The 18247-nt window shown below is 45.9% G+C and overlaps 1 protein-coding gene across 1 annotated transcript in view; it reads left to right on the forward strand.

Annotated features, from left to right (window-relative positions):
* The window catches only part of LOC138296828 (calpain-1 catalytic subunit-like), a 681165-nt gene that overhangs the window by 348619 nt on the left and 314299 nt on the right, over positions 1–18247 (forward strand). Inside the window, exons 6-8 of the mRNA XM_069236289.1 lie at positions 15219–15302; positions 15395–15480; positions 15806–15880. Of these exons, the coding sequence (XP_069092390.1) occupies positions 15219–15302; positions 15395–15480; positions 15806–15880 (245 nt within the window). The remainder of the gene's footprint in view (positions 1–15218; positions 15303–15394; positions 15481–15805; positions 15881–18247) is intronic.

The raw sequence follows: 18247 nt of genomic DNA on the forward strand, positions 1-18247 counted from the left end.
CCATAAAAGGTCAAGATCCCCTGACCTTCTGAGGAGAGTAGCTTGAGTTAAACCATAAGACTCTTTCAAAAAGGAAACAAAATAATCTTACCTCCACAGAGTCGGCCTCCTCCCAACTTTGCACTCCATCTGTGAAGAAAAGGGAGCAAAAACAATCCTCCCTCCTCAGATCCGTTGACACTGAGCACATAAAATCCTCTCAGAACACCATTGAGGATAACGGCACGGTAGACGTTAGTATCGATGATGACAGCAACCTCACCTCACCACAGTCTCATCAACAAAGGCATCGCCTCTGAGAACATCGACTACGGCAGCTATCAATGCTCCCATTTCATCCACCAAGATATTTTCTTCCACTAAGTCTCCGTCAATGGTAGATTTGACCTCTCCAACACCACTGAAGAAGATACCGTTGACAAAGACATCATTGGCAACAACAGCATCGACAGCGTCGTCAACAACAGCACCATGGACAGCAACACTGTCAACTGCAGCACTGTCGATGACAGCATGGCCGACGACCGCACTGTCGACGACCATCAACGACAACAACACCGTCGACAGAAGAATTTTTACTGTTGACGCCGCAATTCACATTTACATCGTCAATGATGTTGTGGACAGATAAAACAACTAAAATAAAGATCACAAAAATAGCAAGAACTGCTTTACGACCTGAAGTGACTATTCCAAGCAAGGTCTCAGCTTTGCTACCAAGCAATCAGATGATGAGGGGCCTTTTGGAGATGCTCACAGTCCTTCAGAGCTTCAGGGGAAGTATCAGGAGGAAGATGATAACGACAAGGGCAAAGAGCAATGCTATGAACCTTACTATACATCTCGATTAAAGCAAAATGTGGTGCAGATGCCTACCATGTTAGTTCAAGATTTGCAGACCATGCTGCAGGACTAAAGAAGAAGGTTTCCTGAATCTCCTCAAGAATAACAACCAACGCAACCTCAGGCTGCTTTTCCTGCCATGCTAAGAAACATCCCTCCTTTGGCAATGCCCAGCTTCACACCAGCCTCAACTATTGCTGCACCTCCAAGGGAGGATCCCACTTACACAGAGGATGCAAGAGAGGAAGGCAAGATCCCTGGCCTGTAACATCCACAGGATGAATGGGATGATTACCTTGCCCCTACCCCATCTCCTCCACCACCTCATTCTTCAGACTTTTCTCCAGAAGACATTGGGGATTTGCAGCACGATTCCATTTTCCAACCTCTGTTAAGCAGTCCAACTGTTTTCTTCTTTTAAGGAGCAGGCCAGAAAGTCTGTGTGAGCCATTCCCATCATAGATTATATCTGGAGTGAGGGAATAAAAATCATGAAGAACTGGCTATGGTACCTCCAGTACCACCTTGCCTGGACAAAAATACAAGGCCACAGATGATTCCCCCGCTTGCCTCATCGGTTTCCCTAAACCTAACTATGTCATTTCACAGGCAACACAAAGGTGTTCGAAAAACACTTCCGTTCCCATTTCCACACCACCAGATAAGGAAGGACAAGGTAGGAAAAAGATTCTCTCTTATGTCTGCCATCACCATTCAAGCAGCCAACTCACTTTCGATTCTGGGGTGCTATAACTGCCAGATGTGGTCAAATCTCAGCAGTTTACTCAATTTGATCCCTGAAGACAAGAAGGTACAAGCAATAAGGGTACTACAAGAGGGCAAATTTACTTCTTCGGACATCATTGATTGTGTTCTGGACATCACCTCCACAGGTTTCCAACAGTTAGCAGCAAATTTAAGACGCCAATGATGGCTGAAGGATACATCTTCTAGGCTGGAGGTCCAATCAAAGATCTTGGACATGGCCTACGAAGGTGAAACTTTGTTTAGGAAACATATTGATGACTTATTATTAGCTATAAAAACAGATACTAACACTGCTAGATCTCTTAGACTCTACAGTTTAAGAAATTGCCCTTTCAAGGAGCCAGAGGGAGAGGCTTCTCCACTTAGAGAGGTGGCTATCAATGACCTCAAGATTATCAACCTCAGTCTCAATTTAGGCGCTCCTATCATCTAGGCCTACAGACAACTGCCCTCATCAGCATAGAGCAAGCAAGGAGCACGCCGGAAGCAACTCTCCCAGGGCCGTGATAAAGGCAGCAAACAATGACCTGGACCAGGTACCGGCTACATCCGTTCCTTCCACCCATGAGGGTGTGAATATCTCCAACTACCTTTAAAAAAAAAAAATTTTTTATTTTTTATTGTATTCACGTATAAGATTGCAAAACAATAATAGAATAACAATTATACATCCCAGCGGGAGTGCATGCCATCGTATTTCCTTAATCACAGCAGCTTGAAGTGACATACCATATAAACATGCAACAATGGGATTATCAGCACTCGGAATTCTATAAACATTAAATAAGAATCAAAAGAACTATGACATGGGCCAAGTGTAACGGTTCGTCGTTTGAGTTGTAGCCCTTATGCAGCAATGTGGCCAAAAACAGAGGAATACTACATCTCGATCAATTAACATCCAATCTATATCTAGGCCTTAATGAAAAGAGAAAGGATAATAGTCTGTATAAGGGAATAAAACAATAATACAAATATAAACAATGAAAATAACCTACTTGGTGTCTAAGAGGTGAGTCACTAGAGATCATTCGTCATACTGATCGCTGAGTGTCTATTCTTGAGTCATACATGTGAATATTATAGCTAGAGGGGAGGGGGAAGGTGGAGGGAACTGGTGATAGCCATATCTGGTCTGTTTCTGAGTGGGGGAGGGCAATGAGAAACGACATTGTCCATACTATGGAGAGCAGCTCATATGGGTGAACTGTATTAAGGACGTGTATAGTTAGTGACCCTATCTATTACTGGCTTGGGTGTTCTCACAACGTTTGTCTTCCGGTTCAGTAGTGGACAACTTATTTTCCAATTTCACCAAGTAGGTATCCCACAATGTAATCCCACCTGCCCCGCCCCGTACACACCTATCATAATCCAATGCACTGGCTTCTGCCGTGGCCCAATGCAATACTACTCGAAGCCAGTTCAATACATCAGGGGGCTGCGATGCTTTCCGCGCCATGGCGATCATTCGTTTAAACAGTAAAAAAGCAAGATCCACAAATTTCAGATAACACCTGTTCTGTTTAGACCTTTTGGTTATCCCTAACAAGCAGAGGAGAGGATCTAAAGGAAGGGATACATCTACGATGTCGGATACATATTGTGTAATATACGCCCAGGTGTCGCGTATCTCAGCACATTCCCAAGTCGTGTGCAGAAAGGTGATGTCATCGTGGCCGCATCTTGGGCATGTCGACAGGGCTTCTGGAAATATACGGCGAAGTCTTTGAGGGGATAGATACGTTTGATGGGCATAATTAAAATGTGTAAATTTCAGTCTGGCATTACGTGAGACATGTCGTACCTGTTCCAGTGCCATTGTCGACTGTTGGTCGGTTAAGTCAACTTCCAATCCCCTATCCCATCTAGCCTTGCTGTGAGGATGGGGTGTAGCCAGTGTTGCACTTAATAAGGTGTATAAATTAGTTACTGCCCTCCTCGCACCTCCCCGCGTCAATAAATAATGTAGTCCTGTGTGTGTTGGTGGTTCTAAAGGACCTGCCTGCCAGATTTGGTGGACAACGGCGTGTAGAGCTGCATGGCCAAGGAACTGTCATGGGTCTAAACGAAATACTGTGCGGAAAGTACGAAAGGGACGCAATCGCCCATCTTCAAAGAGCTCACCCACGCGAGACACCCCACCCTCCCGCCACACGCGAAAGTCATATATCCGCTCAAGGTCACAAACCTGGGGCATCTCCCATAGCGGGAGCTCTGGGAAATAGCTGTCGCTGTCGCTGAATGTTCCCAACCCATTTTACTGCCGCTGTACGTAGTAAAAACCCCGCAGTTGCCTTGATTTTATTACGTCGGAAGAGCCAATGCAGCACTCCTGTTCCCCCGGTCATATGCCTGACCATAGCCCCTTCCAATGTTGGGGTCTCAGTTAGCCAAGTCATAATCCACTGCAGCTGCGCCGCTGCATAGTATCAATCCATATCTGGAATTGCCATATCCCCCTCCTGCAGCGGGCACTGCAGTACCTCCAATGAGACCCTCTTACGTCCCGAGCCCCATATAAGTATAGTCAACAAACTGCGTATAGCAGTAAAGAATATCTTGCCAGGCGGAATCGGTATTGCCAGGAACAGATAAAGCAATCTAGGAAGTATTAGCATTTTCGCGATGGCTGCTCTACCCATAGGGGAGAGGGGCGGACGCATCCAGAAGGGCAAAGTCCCCCGGATAGAGGACAATGCTTTATTATAGTTGCCCTCGACTAAGTCAGTGGGAATACACAGGATTTACTCCAGTTCACTTGAAGGCCCGACAGATTACTGAATTGGTCTAAGATTGTAAATAATCCGGCCAGGGCAGTATTCGCATCTTGTAGGTAAATTAAGACATCATCGGCATATAAGGAAGTAATATGCCACTGACCGTCTGCCCATAAGCCCCACGCACTGTCCTCCCGCCTCAGGCGCACCGCAAGGGGCTCCATGGCTATAGCAAAGAGTACCGGTGATAGTGACCAACCCTGCCACATCCCTCTCTGAACGGGAAAGGAGTCGGACACGCACTGTCCAGTGCGGACTCTAGCTCGGGGTGCTGTGTAAAGAAGTTTTATCCATCGGAACATCTGGGGACCCAGTCCAAAGCGTTTTAGCGTCCACATCAGATAAGGCCATCCTATCGTATCAAACGCCTTTTCAAAATCTAAAGACACCGCTACCGGACATCCGTCTTTCTCAGAGACTGCATCAATGAGGTGGCATAAGCTTCTAACATTACAATGGGTGGAACTATTGGGCACAAAACCATTTTGATTGGGATGGATCAAGGAGGGAAGCAAGGGGAGCAACATATTGGCCAGTACTTTGCTCAAAATTTTATAATCCACATTTAGCATGGAAAAGGGCCGATAGGAGCTAACTTCCAGTGGATCTTTACCAGGTTTAAGAAGGACCACAATAAGGGTTTCATTCAAGGATGGGGGGAGTTCCCCTAGTTGGTACGATGCCTCATACAAAGCCAGTAATCTAGGTGCGAGAGAGGCCCCATACGTAGCGTAAAACTCTATAGGCAGCCTGTCTAGTCCCGGGGTCTTCCGTCTAGCTATTTGTTGTATTACTAATTTCACTTCATCTAGTTGAATAGACTGTTCTAAGCCAAGTCTCTGCTGCTGTGTGAGGGTAGGCAGGGAAAGATCATGCAACATCGGATGACAATCAAACGCGGCAGGGGCCGTACGTGCTGTATACAATGCCTTATAATAGTGAACAAAGGCCGCATAAATCGCCTCCTGAGTATTGACCACTACACCCCCCTCATTTCGGATTGCACCCATCACTGTTCGTGGTGTTTTGGAGCGCAACAACCAAGCCAAGCTACGTCCTGGTTTATCTCCCTCTTTGTGTTGAAGGGAATATACTTTATAATCTAGCCTACCTAGCCTGCTCGAGACCTCTCGGTATTGGCGACGTTGAGTGGATAACAGTGGTTGCGCCACGGGATCAGTTATAGCTGCTTTCTCAAGTTGACGGATATCTTGTTCAAGCATCTCTACTACTGCGTGTAAGGGCCGATTTCGCTCCCAAAGAGGCGGTCATGCAGTGGGCGCGTATCACTACTTTCATTGCATCCCACTCTATTCTGGTGTCCCCCACAGAACAGTCATTGTGTTGAAAATAATCCGTTATGGTGGTACCTAGCTGGGTTTTGTAGGGTGAATCTTGTAGTGCTGCCACTTGTAGCCTCCACATTGGAATTCTCGGTCTGGGCCGCCCCCATTTGAATGTTACCTTAAGAGGATTATGATCAGACCATGTCCTACCTAAGTATTCAGAGCTGCAGATACGGGGCCACATAAGTGAGTCACAGAAAAAATAATCTAGCCTAGTATGCATGTGGTAGCCTGGCGCGTAGTGCGAATATTCCCTGTCGTGTGGGTGTTGCAAGCGCCAGATGCCGTGTAAATGCATTGATTGTGACCATTGTTGAAAATGCTTGGTAGCCTGCAGGCCAGGGGTATTCAGTAGGGGAGGGAGCGATCGGTCCAGCAAGGTATTCTTGATACAGTTAAAGTCACCTCCCCATAAGCTGGGAGCATTGGGGTCTTGTAGGAGGGTGGGGTCAAGTCATTTAAGAACGGTCCTTGCATGGTGTTGGGGCCATATATTGAAGTCAGTAGAATGGGATGTCCATCAAGTTGACCTTCCAACAAAACATATCTCCCATTACGATAAATATGTGTCCTAACTGTAGTGAATGGGACCTCTGGTGCTATCTAAATTAGTGCGCCCCTAGCATATGCCGAATAACCTGTACCATATATCTGACCTTTCCATCGGCGATGGAGCTTAACCAATTCCCCATAGGTCAAATTTGTCTCTTGTAGACATGCAATATGTATGCAGCGTTTTCTAAGATAGGAGTAGATTCTGTTGCCTTTAACGGGGTTGCCCATACCACGGATGTTCCAGGTTAACATAGCATATTCTGTAGCCATTGGAATAGAAACGAATCATACTCCAGCACCTGCCCCTCCCACACTCTGATCGCTAATAAGTGGGACTCAACCATCTTTGTTCTGAGCCACAAGTATATACAAATAACAACAAACATCATAACAACTCCCCGAACCCAGGCCTGAACCTCAACAGACATCATGCCACATCCCCATAAAGATAATACTAATAAGTATAGAACTAAAAAATACATATGTTCCTTCGGTAAGAATTTCACACGCAATGTCCCCTGCGTTCGGGGGGGTCTGAATGCCATAAGTTATATAGGAGAACACACTATGGGCCCCGGAGCAACATAATGCAACTGCATCTAGAGCCTCGAGGGGCCGCATAGTTCCAAGTACATATAGATTCGTGGCATGGAGGTCTGCAATACACAACCAATGCAATGGTCCCCAAGGGGACCACTGTTAAAGATCATCAGCCAGCCGTGGGGTCATCAGAGGGGCATTGTCTTCCTGTGAACTTCTTGGAGGGAGGAGGGGTACCAGAGTCTGAATCAGAGGGGACCTGAAAGTGTTCTGTCAGGACAAAAAAAGAATTATTGGACAATTGCACTGCCTCCTTTATTACTTTTTCCTGTTCTTTAACTGCCTGGACTCGAGACGGCTTGCCTTGCTTGATTTCTGCTGACGTCGTTTGCTATTCGGAGTCAGCCAGGCGGTGTCCTCCAACTGGTCTGAGGCAGAGTGCATTAGTCCCTTTGCATGTAACCAGGTCCACGCATCCTCCGGTGACTGGAATAACCGTGTGGCCTCCCCATCAATCACTCGCAATTTAGCCGGAAATAATAAGGCATATTTATTGTTCAGTTCACACAAGCATTGTTTCACTTTCGTGAAGGAGTTACGTTGTGTTTACACTTCAGCAGTAAAGTCAGGATATGCTGAGATGTCAGCATTCTCATAGTGCCACAGGCCGTGTGAGCGGGAATGTTGCAATATCAAATCTCTGTCCCGAAAATTCAAGAGCCGAGCAATTATGGGGCGTGGGGGTGCTCCTGGGCGAGGAGGTCTGCCAGGAATTCTGTGCGCTCTTTCCACAGAGAAAAATTTGGAAGGCTTACCATCCAGTATGTTATTTATCAACCATTGTTCCACAAAAAGCTCAGTATGTTCCGGAAACCCCACTAGTCTAATGTTGTTGTGGCGAGATCTACCCTCGGCATCTTCTGCTCGTTTATGGAGGGCTGTCATATCCAGTTGTACTTGTGCCAATTGAGTTTGTAGATCCTGCACATTGGGGTGAAGACCTGCTAGCAAAGACTCCGTTTCCTCCACGCGTTCCGTCAAGTTATGATGATCTACGCGGAGAAGATTGACTTCCGTTGCAATTGTGTCAATTCGAGTTTCCAGTGATGTTTTTGTATCTAGAATAGCTTGAGGAACTTTATCGAATTGAGTGGAGTGCGATTTGAGTGTAGCTTCTAACTGCGCCAAAGTTTCCAGTGCTCCCCCCTCTCTCAAGGGATGATCAGGTTCAAGTCCTGCAGTTTTGGGATTTTTAGTTTTGCCCATCATTGCAATGGACAGGCAGGCTTATCGATGAGTGAAAGAATGTGCAAGGGTCTTTCCAAGGGCTCTAGTACAGCAATCAGGCTGCTCACAGCGCTCAGGTGCCTCAGATAGGTCAGTGGAGAACACAGGTCCGGCAATGGGCACCAATCTGGCTAGCGCCGCCGCACAACCGCAGCACACGGCGTGGGAAAAGGTTGCAGGTCAGGGAGCAGCGGTACTCATAAACAGGGGAGCCGATTGTCACCCCCAGTGATCATCGGATGGGCACACAGTTTATAGTTTGCCACCCCTTGTCTCCTCCTGCACGCTAAACACCTTTCTGTGGTCGTCAGTGTGTGGTTGTTTCCCTTTTGATCCTTTGTTCCATACAGGCTATTCCTCAATCCCCGCCACTGTCCGCCATCCACGAGAACCCTTTCCGGTCACTGTTAACACAACGCCCTTCAGCCCCTTCACAACACAGGCCGCCAAATTCACATCGCACTGTCGGTGATAGGCGTGGGCAACTGGACTGCAGACCCCGCTAGGATGGCGCCACTGCAACCCCGGTAAGTATTTAATTATAATGCCAGGGGGGGTCTGGCAATCATTGTTCCTCCAAGGCAGCTTGTCGTTGGAGTACGTACTGCCACCCTCTGTAGGCGCCGCGGAGCCCGCAAAGAGATCCACCCCAAGCACGGGGTTTCAGGGCCCGTTCTCAGCACAGGCCGAGCACTCACCTCCCGAGGCCCAGCGGCCATCCAAGGGCGCCACATCCACCGCAGCTGATATTGAACTGATATTAGCAGGTCCGGAGTTATATTCCAGTGTTCACTGATAGGAGACAATTCTACTGCGCATAGAGCTCCTTAGGCCACCTTCGAGCAGCGGGCCTTTCCCATTTCGGGAGCTGCGTGACGCTCCTTAAGCTGCTATCTCTCTTGCATGCTCTCGTGGGCAGCAGCTCGCGGCAGGGCGGACATTCACTGCAGGGGCCCCTCCTATGTAGCCGAGCAGCGCTTACTGGTGCACCGCGGCCTCCTGTGGTAGCGTTGCACTGGTCAATCCACTCGTCTGAGATATGCGCCCCAAGCAAGGCCCGGTCTCAGCGTGGCGACAACCACCGCCGCGGCATCGCGTTCATAGTCTCCAACCGTAATGGCACCTCATAAAGTGTGCCGAGTGTGTCCAAAGCCGACGTGTAGCTTCCGGCAGTACTCCCTGGGGCTCCAGAACACAGACAGTGCTGCAACAGGATATTTCTCTCCGGGGCCGGTGCGGAGCTCCAAATCAAGCGTCCGCTCCGGCCGCCATCTTGGCTCCACCCCATCTCCAACTACCTTCACGAATGGAAGGAGATAACATTGGACAAGTGGGTTTTGGACTTAGTAAACTACAGCCAAACCCTGGAGTTTATGCAGAAAACACCAAACAATGCTCCGAAAGGAGTGCACCCACCTTGTTGTCACTTACGGAAGAAAGGAGTCCTAATAATGTTGGCCAAGGGTGCAATAGAAAAGGTTCCTTCCCATCAAAAAGGCATGGGATACTATGAATTTTTTTCCTAGTATGAAACAAGACAGGGGAATGGAGATCTATCATGGACCTCAGGAAACAGAACAAATTTCTGTGCAAACAATCTTTCCGTATTATTAATCTATCCAACATCCTTCATCCTTCATCTGTTAAACAGAGGAGATTACATGACATCACTGGATTTGCAGGATGCGTACTTCCACATTCCCATACACCCCAAGCATCGCAAATATCTCTGTTTCACCGTAACCAGTACCCAAACAATTTAGGGTCCTTTCCTTTGGCCTAGAGTCCGCTGCTCAAATTTTCACCAAATGTCTCGCTCCGGTGGCAGCCACACTCTGTAAACAAGGTCATCAGGTATTCCTCTACCTAAATGATTGGCTGCTAAATACCTCAGAAGCACAGCAAGCTTCCAAAGCTACCAAAGCCTGCCCCTGGTGCTTCAAAGGCTAGGTCTCACTGTAAACTATCCAAAATCATCCAGCATTCCAACTTAAAGGATAATGTTCTTGGGTGGTAATCTTGGGTGCTAACCCTGATACAAACAAGAACAAGGCCTGTTTATCACAAGGCAGACAACAAATATTGTCCAACCTGTCTCTACAAATCCAAAAGAAAGTCAGTTTCTGTAAGACTATTCAAGTCACTCCTGGGCATGATCTCCTCTGCAATAAATCTAGTTCTGCTGGCACAACTAAAAATGAGGTCATTACAAGAGGACCTACAGATACAATTGATCCAAACACAAGGCTCCTTTGAAGACTTGATCAACATTACCCCAAAGATGAGAGAGGCACTAAACATGGTGGTCTCACATAAATCATCTTGCTCACGGCCTTACATTTCTGACTCCAGTTCCAGACTTCGTCATCACGACCAATTCTTCCTTGGAGGGCTGGGGCGACCACCTACAGGACCTTCAAAACCATGGGAAATGGTCCACATATCAGAAGTCAATGCACATGAATCACCTGAAACTGAAAGCGATATTTCTCACATATGGATGACACCTTATTGGCTATAAAAATTTAAAAGGCACCAAAGGGAGAGGTTTCTCCACTTACGAAGGGGGCTATCACTGACCTCAACATTATCAACCTCAGTCTCAATATAGGCCCTCCTATCATCAGGCCTATTGCTAACTTCCCTCAGCAGCCTACAGCAAGCAAAGCGTGCGCTGGAAGCAACCCTGCCCCCTCCCCCAGGGCCACGATGAGGGCTGCAAACATGGCCTAGACCAGGGACCGGCTACATCCGTTCCCTCGACCCTTGTGGGTGTGAATATCTCTAACTACATTCACAAATGGAAGGAGATAACGTAGGGGAAATGGGTGTTAGGCTTAGTAAACTACAGTCCTGGAGTTTGTGCAGACACCACCAAACAATTCTCTGAAAGGAGCGCACCCACCTCGTCTTCACTTACTGAAGAAAGAAGCCCTAATAATGCCTGCCAACGGTGCGATAGAAAATGTTCCTTCCAATCAAAAAGGCATGGGATACTATTAATGGTTTTTTCCTAGTACGAATCAAGACAGGGGAATGGAGACCGATCCTAGACTTGAGGAAACTGAACAAATTGCTGTGGAAACAATCTTTCCGTATAATTAATCAATCCAAAATCCTTCATCTATTAAACAGCAGAGATTACATGACATCACTGGATTTGCAGGATGCATACTTCTACATTCCCATACATCCCAATCATTGCAAATATCTCTGTTTCAGTGTAGCCAAAACCCATTACCAATTTAGGGTGCTTCCATTTGGCCTAAAGTCCGCTCCTTGAATTTTCACCAAATGTCTCACTCCGGTGGCAGCCACACTACGCAAACAAGGTCATCAGGTATTCCCCTACCTAGACGACTGGCTGCTAAAACCATCAACATTGCAGCAAGCTTCCAAAGCTACCAAACCATGTCCATCACTGTTTCATAGGCTAGTTCTCACTGTAAATTATCTGAAATCTTCCACCATTCCAACTCAAAGGATAATGTTCGTGGGAGCTAACCTCAATAAATCAAGAACAAGGCCACGAATAGCAGGGGCCTCCATGTTGGTCCTACAGACAACATGAGCAGCATGTATTACATCAACAAGCAAGGGGGAACCGAGTCTCTATCTCTCCCTCAAAAAGCTCAAGACCTTTGGAACTGGCTCACAATTCACAAGATATCTCTAAGAGCCGAGCGCGTGTCAGGGGTCAACAATACCTTAGCGGACACTTTCAGCAGAACTGGAGACAGTTGCTACGAGTGGGACACGGATCAACTGGAACTGGACAAGATATTCTCATGCTGGGGCAAACCAGAGTTGGATCTTTTTGTGACACACAAGAATGCCAAATGCCAGTTCTACGCCAGTCAATACCCACTCCCAGGGTCATGGGGGAATGCCCTTTCGATGATATGGTCCGGTATGTACGCCCACTTTTTCCCCCCTTCCCTCTCATACCGAGAATCCTAAACAAGATTTAGATGGAGCACTGTTGACTTATTCTAATAGCTCCAGATGGCCCAGACAGTGTTGGTTTATGGAGCTCCTGCTGCTCTCGGAACCCAGCCCCATCCACCGACCCAAAATCCAAATCCTCTTGACAAAGACCAATGGTCAGATCCTGCACCTGTAAACATGGCTCCTGAATTAAATGAATTACAAGATGTAAATCTCCATCAAGACTGTAGAAACCTTCTGGCCAAGAGAAAGAGCTGAATCAACAAACAAGACATACAGGTTAAAATGGAAACAATTCTGTTTATGATGCCAGCAATCTAACTTGCATCCCTTGGAAGCGACACCGGAGCAGATTTTATAATACCTACTTTCTGTAGCCGAATCCTGATTGGTACACGCGTCTGCTAAAATTCACCAAGCCGCAGTTTTATGATACAGACGTTCCACTCCCTCTCCCTCTTTATGTTCAACCAGGAGAGTCAAACAATTCATGAAGGAATTGTTCAGGGTGTTCCCTCCAATACGAGCTCCTACCCCAGAATGGCATCTACACATGGTTCTCTCTCAGTTCATGAAGCCCCCATTCTAGCTCATTCACAAGGCACATCTGAAATTCCTCACGTGGAAGGTTGCTCTATTGTTTGCTCTCACTTCTACTAGAAGAGTCAGTGAGATTCAGGCTTTTACAATGCAGGGACCGTTTTTGCATTTCACTGATGACTATGTCCTTCTCAGAGTGAACCCAAAGTCCATCCGTAAGGTTCCATTTCCGTTTCACCTTAATTAACCTATCATACTTCACACTTTCTTTCTGAATCCGGAATCTCCAGCTGAAATGTCTCTTCATACCTTAGACATTAAGCGCTATCTTAAATTTTGTCTATACCGTACCATGCAATTCTGAAAATCTGAAAAGCTGTTAGCCTCTTACGGACGCCCTAAAAAAGGTACAGTGGTCACTAAAGCTACCATCACAAGATGGATTTCTGCCGCCATACAGTTTTGCCATACCAAAAATGGCAAATCACTCTCAACAAAAGCAAAGGTGCACTCCACAAGGACAGTGTCTACCTTGGCTGCTCTGTTTGCTGGTGTTCCACTAGAGAAGATATGTTGTGCTTTGATGTGGAAGAACTCTGCACAGAAAATCGATGCAGCCATAGGACAGGCGGTTCTACACCATCCATTTCAATAAGGTGAGCCTCTTTACATAGCGCTGGTTTATTCATATTAACTCCAAACATTTACTTTTTTTCTACCAACTGTATATTGCCGCTTGATTGTTCTATGAATCTTTAATTACCTAAACATTTAGATATGAATGCTTATGATTTCATATGTATGACATTACATATATGTATATATAGATATATGTATAGATAGTTTTTGTATAAACCACTATACAGTGTATTGGTTTACCCACCATCCTCTAATGGTACTTAAGTTACCTTTGATACTTCTTGCTATTCTGATTCAAGCATGTGAATCTATGAAGGATCCAATACTGGATAAGAAAACGAGTTATCTGTAACTGCAGTTATCCAGTATTTGATCTTTCATAGATTCACATGTGACTCATCATCCTCCCGAGAGGCTACCCTAATATCTAGAGATGTTATTCCCACTTGTACTCTAACTTCTGAGGGAATTAGGCTCTCTTGGGGGTGTTGTAAAGGTTGCTAACACCTGACTGGTCACAGTTCAAGTTTGATCATTTAAAAAAAAAAGGACATAAATAAGCTATTAAACTGATGGCCTAGTGCCAATATAATCTATGATAGTTTTACATACTGCTTTACTCTGGGACCGTGGGACTCCCATTTCGATGATGGGGAATGATTCAAGCATGTGAATCTACAAGAGATCCAATACTGAATAGTTTAATGTTAAGCTCTGAAGATAGGAGTTAATGAAAAGGTAGATTAGAGTATTGAGGTCAGGATAACAGTCTGTTTATTATCATGGAGGTAATAGTAGTTTGAAGTAGTGGTATGTGGAATGTAATGACCTGCAATCAGACTCTCTAATCTTACCCATGCAAAAGCAGATACAGCTGCACTTCTGCAACTTTTCCGGGAAGCTCCTGCATGTGCACCTCATTGCCTGTATTTAGACAATCTTTGGTTATTGACTCTTCATCATGCTTAAGCACCCAGGTTTGTTGGCCACGGTGCACAGAATTTCAGTGGCTTCTGGTGTTGGGGGGCATCCATTTGTATTGCGCACTTAGGTTTCTCGAATAGACCTAACCCACAGTGTCATCATCCATGTTGAGTGTACGCTAGGTTGGCTTCCAGAATAGTGTCATCCATGGGAGGTGTTGGCTTTCATAGTGGCTGCTAAAGGCTATTAATAAATCTATTGAAATATTTCTCAGGCTCAACAGAACTAAAGATGTTGACGTTGTTGTAGCAGGCATTGGCCAGAGCCATGTTCATGAAATTAATCAAATAATTGCTTTCAGACCTTGGGCTTGGTTGTCAGTCATTCCAGTGGTAGGATCCAGTTTTGCAACAAGGGTCCTCAAATGGAATGAAAAGAGCCAGCGGGGTGATCAGACATAATGCCAGAACTGAGCACAGGTACGTTTAGTATCTCTTCATGTATGGACAAGGCTGGAAACAGAGGTCACTGTAAGAATCAGCTGCAGGCAACTGGAAGTTGAGCCATAATGTGAAAGTGGTGTTTTTAAGTGTGATTAGTGGATTTTAAGCCATGTTCCTGTGCGAGAGACCAACATCCAGCCATAAACCAGCTGAGACTCAGGTGTGTATGTAGTGGTGGATAGCAACTGGTTGTAACTGTGCAGTAGTGGACAGAAGCTGGTGGTGCCTGTGTGCAGAGGTGGACAGTGGCTGGTGGTTCCTGCATGCAGTAATGGACAGTGGCTGGTGGTGCCTGTGTCAAGTAGTGGACAGCGGCTGGTGTTGCGAGTGTACAGTAGTGAACAGCGGCTGGTATTTCCTGTGTGCAGTAGTGAATAGCAGCTGGTGATGCCTGCGTGCAAAATTGGATGTTGGGTGGTAGTTCCTGCCTGCACGTGAAGGTGGTCTCTGCAGACTACCCTGGACTGTCCCAGAGTTGGATTAAATAGAAAGAGTGTAAATGTTGCTCTCACAAGACCACCCTTGCCTCCCATTGTCTTTTTTAGGCAACCAGTGTCTCCGAAAAGGAAGCAAAAACATTCAAGAAGTTGGTGAAGGGCCACGCTTACTCCATCACTGCACTCAAAGAAGTGAGCTTCTTTTTATAAGATGGTGTTAATGGGATTAGAACACTGGAGATCACTTTATAAATGTCAATTTATGTTCCCTTGGTCCGTGACAGGTACATTACAGAGGTCGTCTGGAGAAGCTCATACGGATGCGGAACCCCTGGGGTCATGTGGAGTGGATGGGTGCCTGGAGTGACAAGTGAGTGAGGGTCTTCCTGCAGACGTCTAAAATCATGGAATGAGCACTGCAGGGGAGCCCTTTATCTACACAGAAAAATTACAGTGCCCCAGTCTCCCCTAGTATAAGCATGCACTGCTGTGTGGAAGCTCATTCTTTCTCAAGTCGCCACTGATATGCACAGAGGTTCACAGTGATCTAGTCACTTCTGGTGTCAGAGTGACAAGGTGATGGTCACACATGCAAGAAAGTGGGATTGGTCTGCTGCTGGTGTGGGATGGGTAACATGAAGTAGAAACTCTTCAACTAGTGTCTGCTGTCTCACTCCCTCTGCTCTCTGCCACAGCTCACCTGAGTGGAATGCAGTGGACCCTGCAGAAAAAGAAGAATTGGATGTGAAGATGAAAGATGGGGAGTTCTGGTAAGAGAAGAGAGCCGTTAAAGCAGATGCGTCTCGTTGCTCACATTCACTGGTTAGAAATGTCCTCCTTTATTCACAAAGGTGGTTGGTTTACCCACAGAAATTCTAGAGATCTCTTTCACAGGAATATAAAAACTTTGTTGTCTCTCTTAATATAAGTTAATACAGAAGTATGAACGTTTATTGAAAGTGTAAGCAAATCCTACATCAATTTATTCGCTGCAACAAATGTATTAACCAACTGTGAATGCACATAAATGTCTTTAAAAGAATAGAGAGCTCTGCAAACATTTAGCTGTTAAAACAGCACCTCCCATGTGCTTTATATCTCCCAGAAAATTGGCAAAATAATTTTTCTTTATATCGCCAGAAAAGGGATCTGTACTTTTTTTTTTTTTAGCTATATATCCAAAAAGAAGTTTCTTTTTTGGTATGATGTAGGGTTCATGTTACAGCATGTAAAATAATCTATAGGTGAACAAAGGTTAGAGCCATATTTAGCAACAGTATATGCATCAAAAGGAGAAGGATAGCACAAGCAGATATTGAAGGCTTCTTTTATATCAATGTGCAAATACAGTTGTGCACTATCCTTAATATCATTTTTCTTGAGAACTAGCTATTAGGTTGCGTCTTAAGAATGTATAATCGCAGTGGATCTTGTAGGTCACATAGCCTTGGATGTTGTTGGGCCGCGATGTACCATGCCAACATTTCACTGTAGGCTGCATCTCTCAGCCAGCCGAAGTATTTGGGGCAAGAATTTTCATTAAAGTTTCTCCTTTACCACCGGGTTTATTATTGCCACCAGTCACCCAAACGACTGTAGAATTTGTGTATTATATTCCAGCCACATCATCCAGGTGATCTCAGCTATCTCTCCAGTAATGTGCTATCCCTGTCAAATATTTTGCTGCCATTGGCCACTCCCACACCTGGTGGAAAAATCCAGCCCAATCAGCCCTACACTGTACATACTGCAGGGATTTGGTGGAGTTCATTTTATGTATGAAGTTGGCAGTTTGTGTTGGTAGTTGATAGAATTTAGCTTGGTCTGAGCACAACAATACTTCCATCTGTATCCGCTCCTTGCAGGCGCCTATGAATCTTCTTGGCAAACTTCAAGACTTCTTTAGGGTTCCCAAATTGAAGAATGCAGCCATTATATGTGACCCTCAATCTGGCTGGATACAACATAGAGTATTTGATGCATTCCGTCTGGATGATTTTCTGGGACTCAGCAAATATCATCCTTGCCTTCTGCACCAGTGGTAATGTTGGGGTAGAAAAAGAGTTTCATCGCCTTGGTATTGAATGTTCTTTTTTTCTCTTACCAGGCAAAGCACTGTATTCGGTTCGGGTAGTTCAACAGCCTGATTATGATCGGCCTGGGTAGAGGCCTATGCGGTGATCTGGTCCAAGAGACCTATGCGCCTGCTCGACCACTAATAGGTCTGAAACGTTAGGCTACCCAAACCGCTCTACCAAGAGTGACTCAATAAATGTTCCCGGCCTCCCAATGTCTGTAGTCACCGGCAGGCCCATTATGCAAATATTATTAGTGCGTGAACATTTCCAGTTCTTCATCCTTAGCGGATCGTACGCAACTCAATTTCCAGTTTCCTCAGCGCTTCTTGCATGCTTGGGGCTGTGTCCTGCAGGCGAGAGATACAAGTCTCCGCATCATCAAGGCAGTCACCATGCTTCTCAAGCGTATGCTTCATGTGCTACATTCACCCATGTAACTGATCAATCTGGGTGTAGATTGCACATAGACTAGAGTTCATACCCATTAGTATCTTCTTGATGTCAGAGTCTGACAATTCATTTGCATCATGAGCTTTGCGCATGTCTGACTGGGAACAGGGATCAGACTGAAGCTTTCCTTGTTTAGTGTCAGTTTTCTTCATTTTCGTAGGTGTTTTGTACCAAAGGAATTTAGTATTCATCTGGTGAACCAGAAGTGAATAGTAATGGGACTTTGTTGCTGCTCAGGGACAACAGGATCCATATGGAATCAGAAAGAATCCCACAATTCAGACAGCTGCTTTAAAGTCAAGGCCTGGAGCCACACGACAGCTGCATCCCACACACTGTGGCCACCATCTTTGGCTGGACGCTGCAGGTTATATTCAAGCTGCTGCAGCAGCCAAAGCTCCTGAATCAGGCCACCTCCTCACCATGCCAAGCCTTGATGTGTTATAAAGCAACCAGGAGCAGGATTAGGGCCTCCACATCCTTGGGGAATCTGAGCAGCCTCTGTGTGTGATCAGAGGTATGTTGGCCACCACCTTCCCTTCAGCAGCTGCAGCACTTGCATCGCTCCCTCTGCCATCAGCAGTCCTTATACTGATGGGCTCAGCAGAT

This window comes from Pleurodeles waltl, chromosome 5, assembly GCF_031143425.1.
Source record: "Pleurodeles waltl isolate 20211129_DDA chromosome 5, aPleWal1.hap1.20221129, whole genome shotgun sequence".
Lineage (NCBI taxonomy): Eukaryota > Metazoa > Chordata > Amphibia > Caudata > Salamandridae > Pleurodeles > Pleurodeles waltl.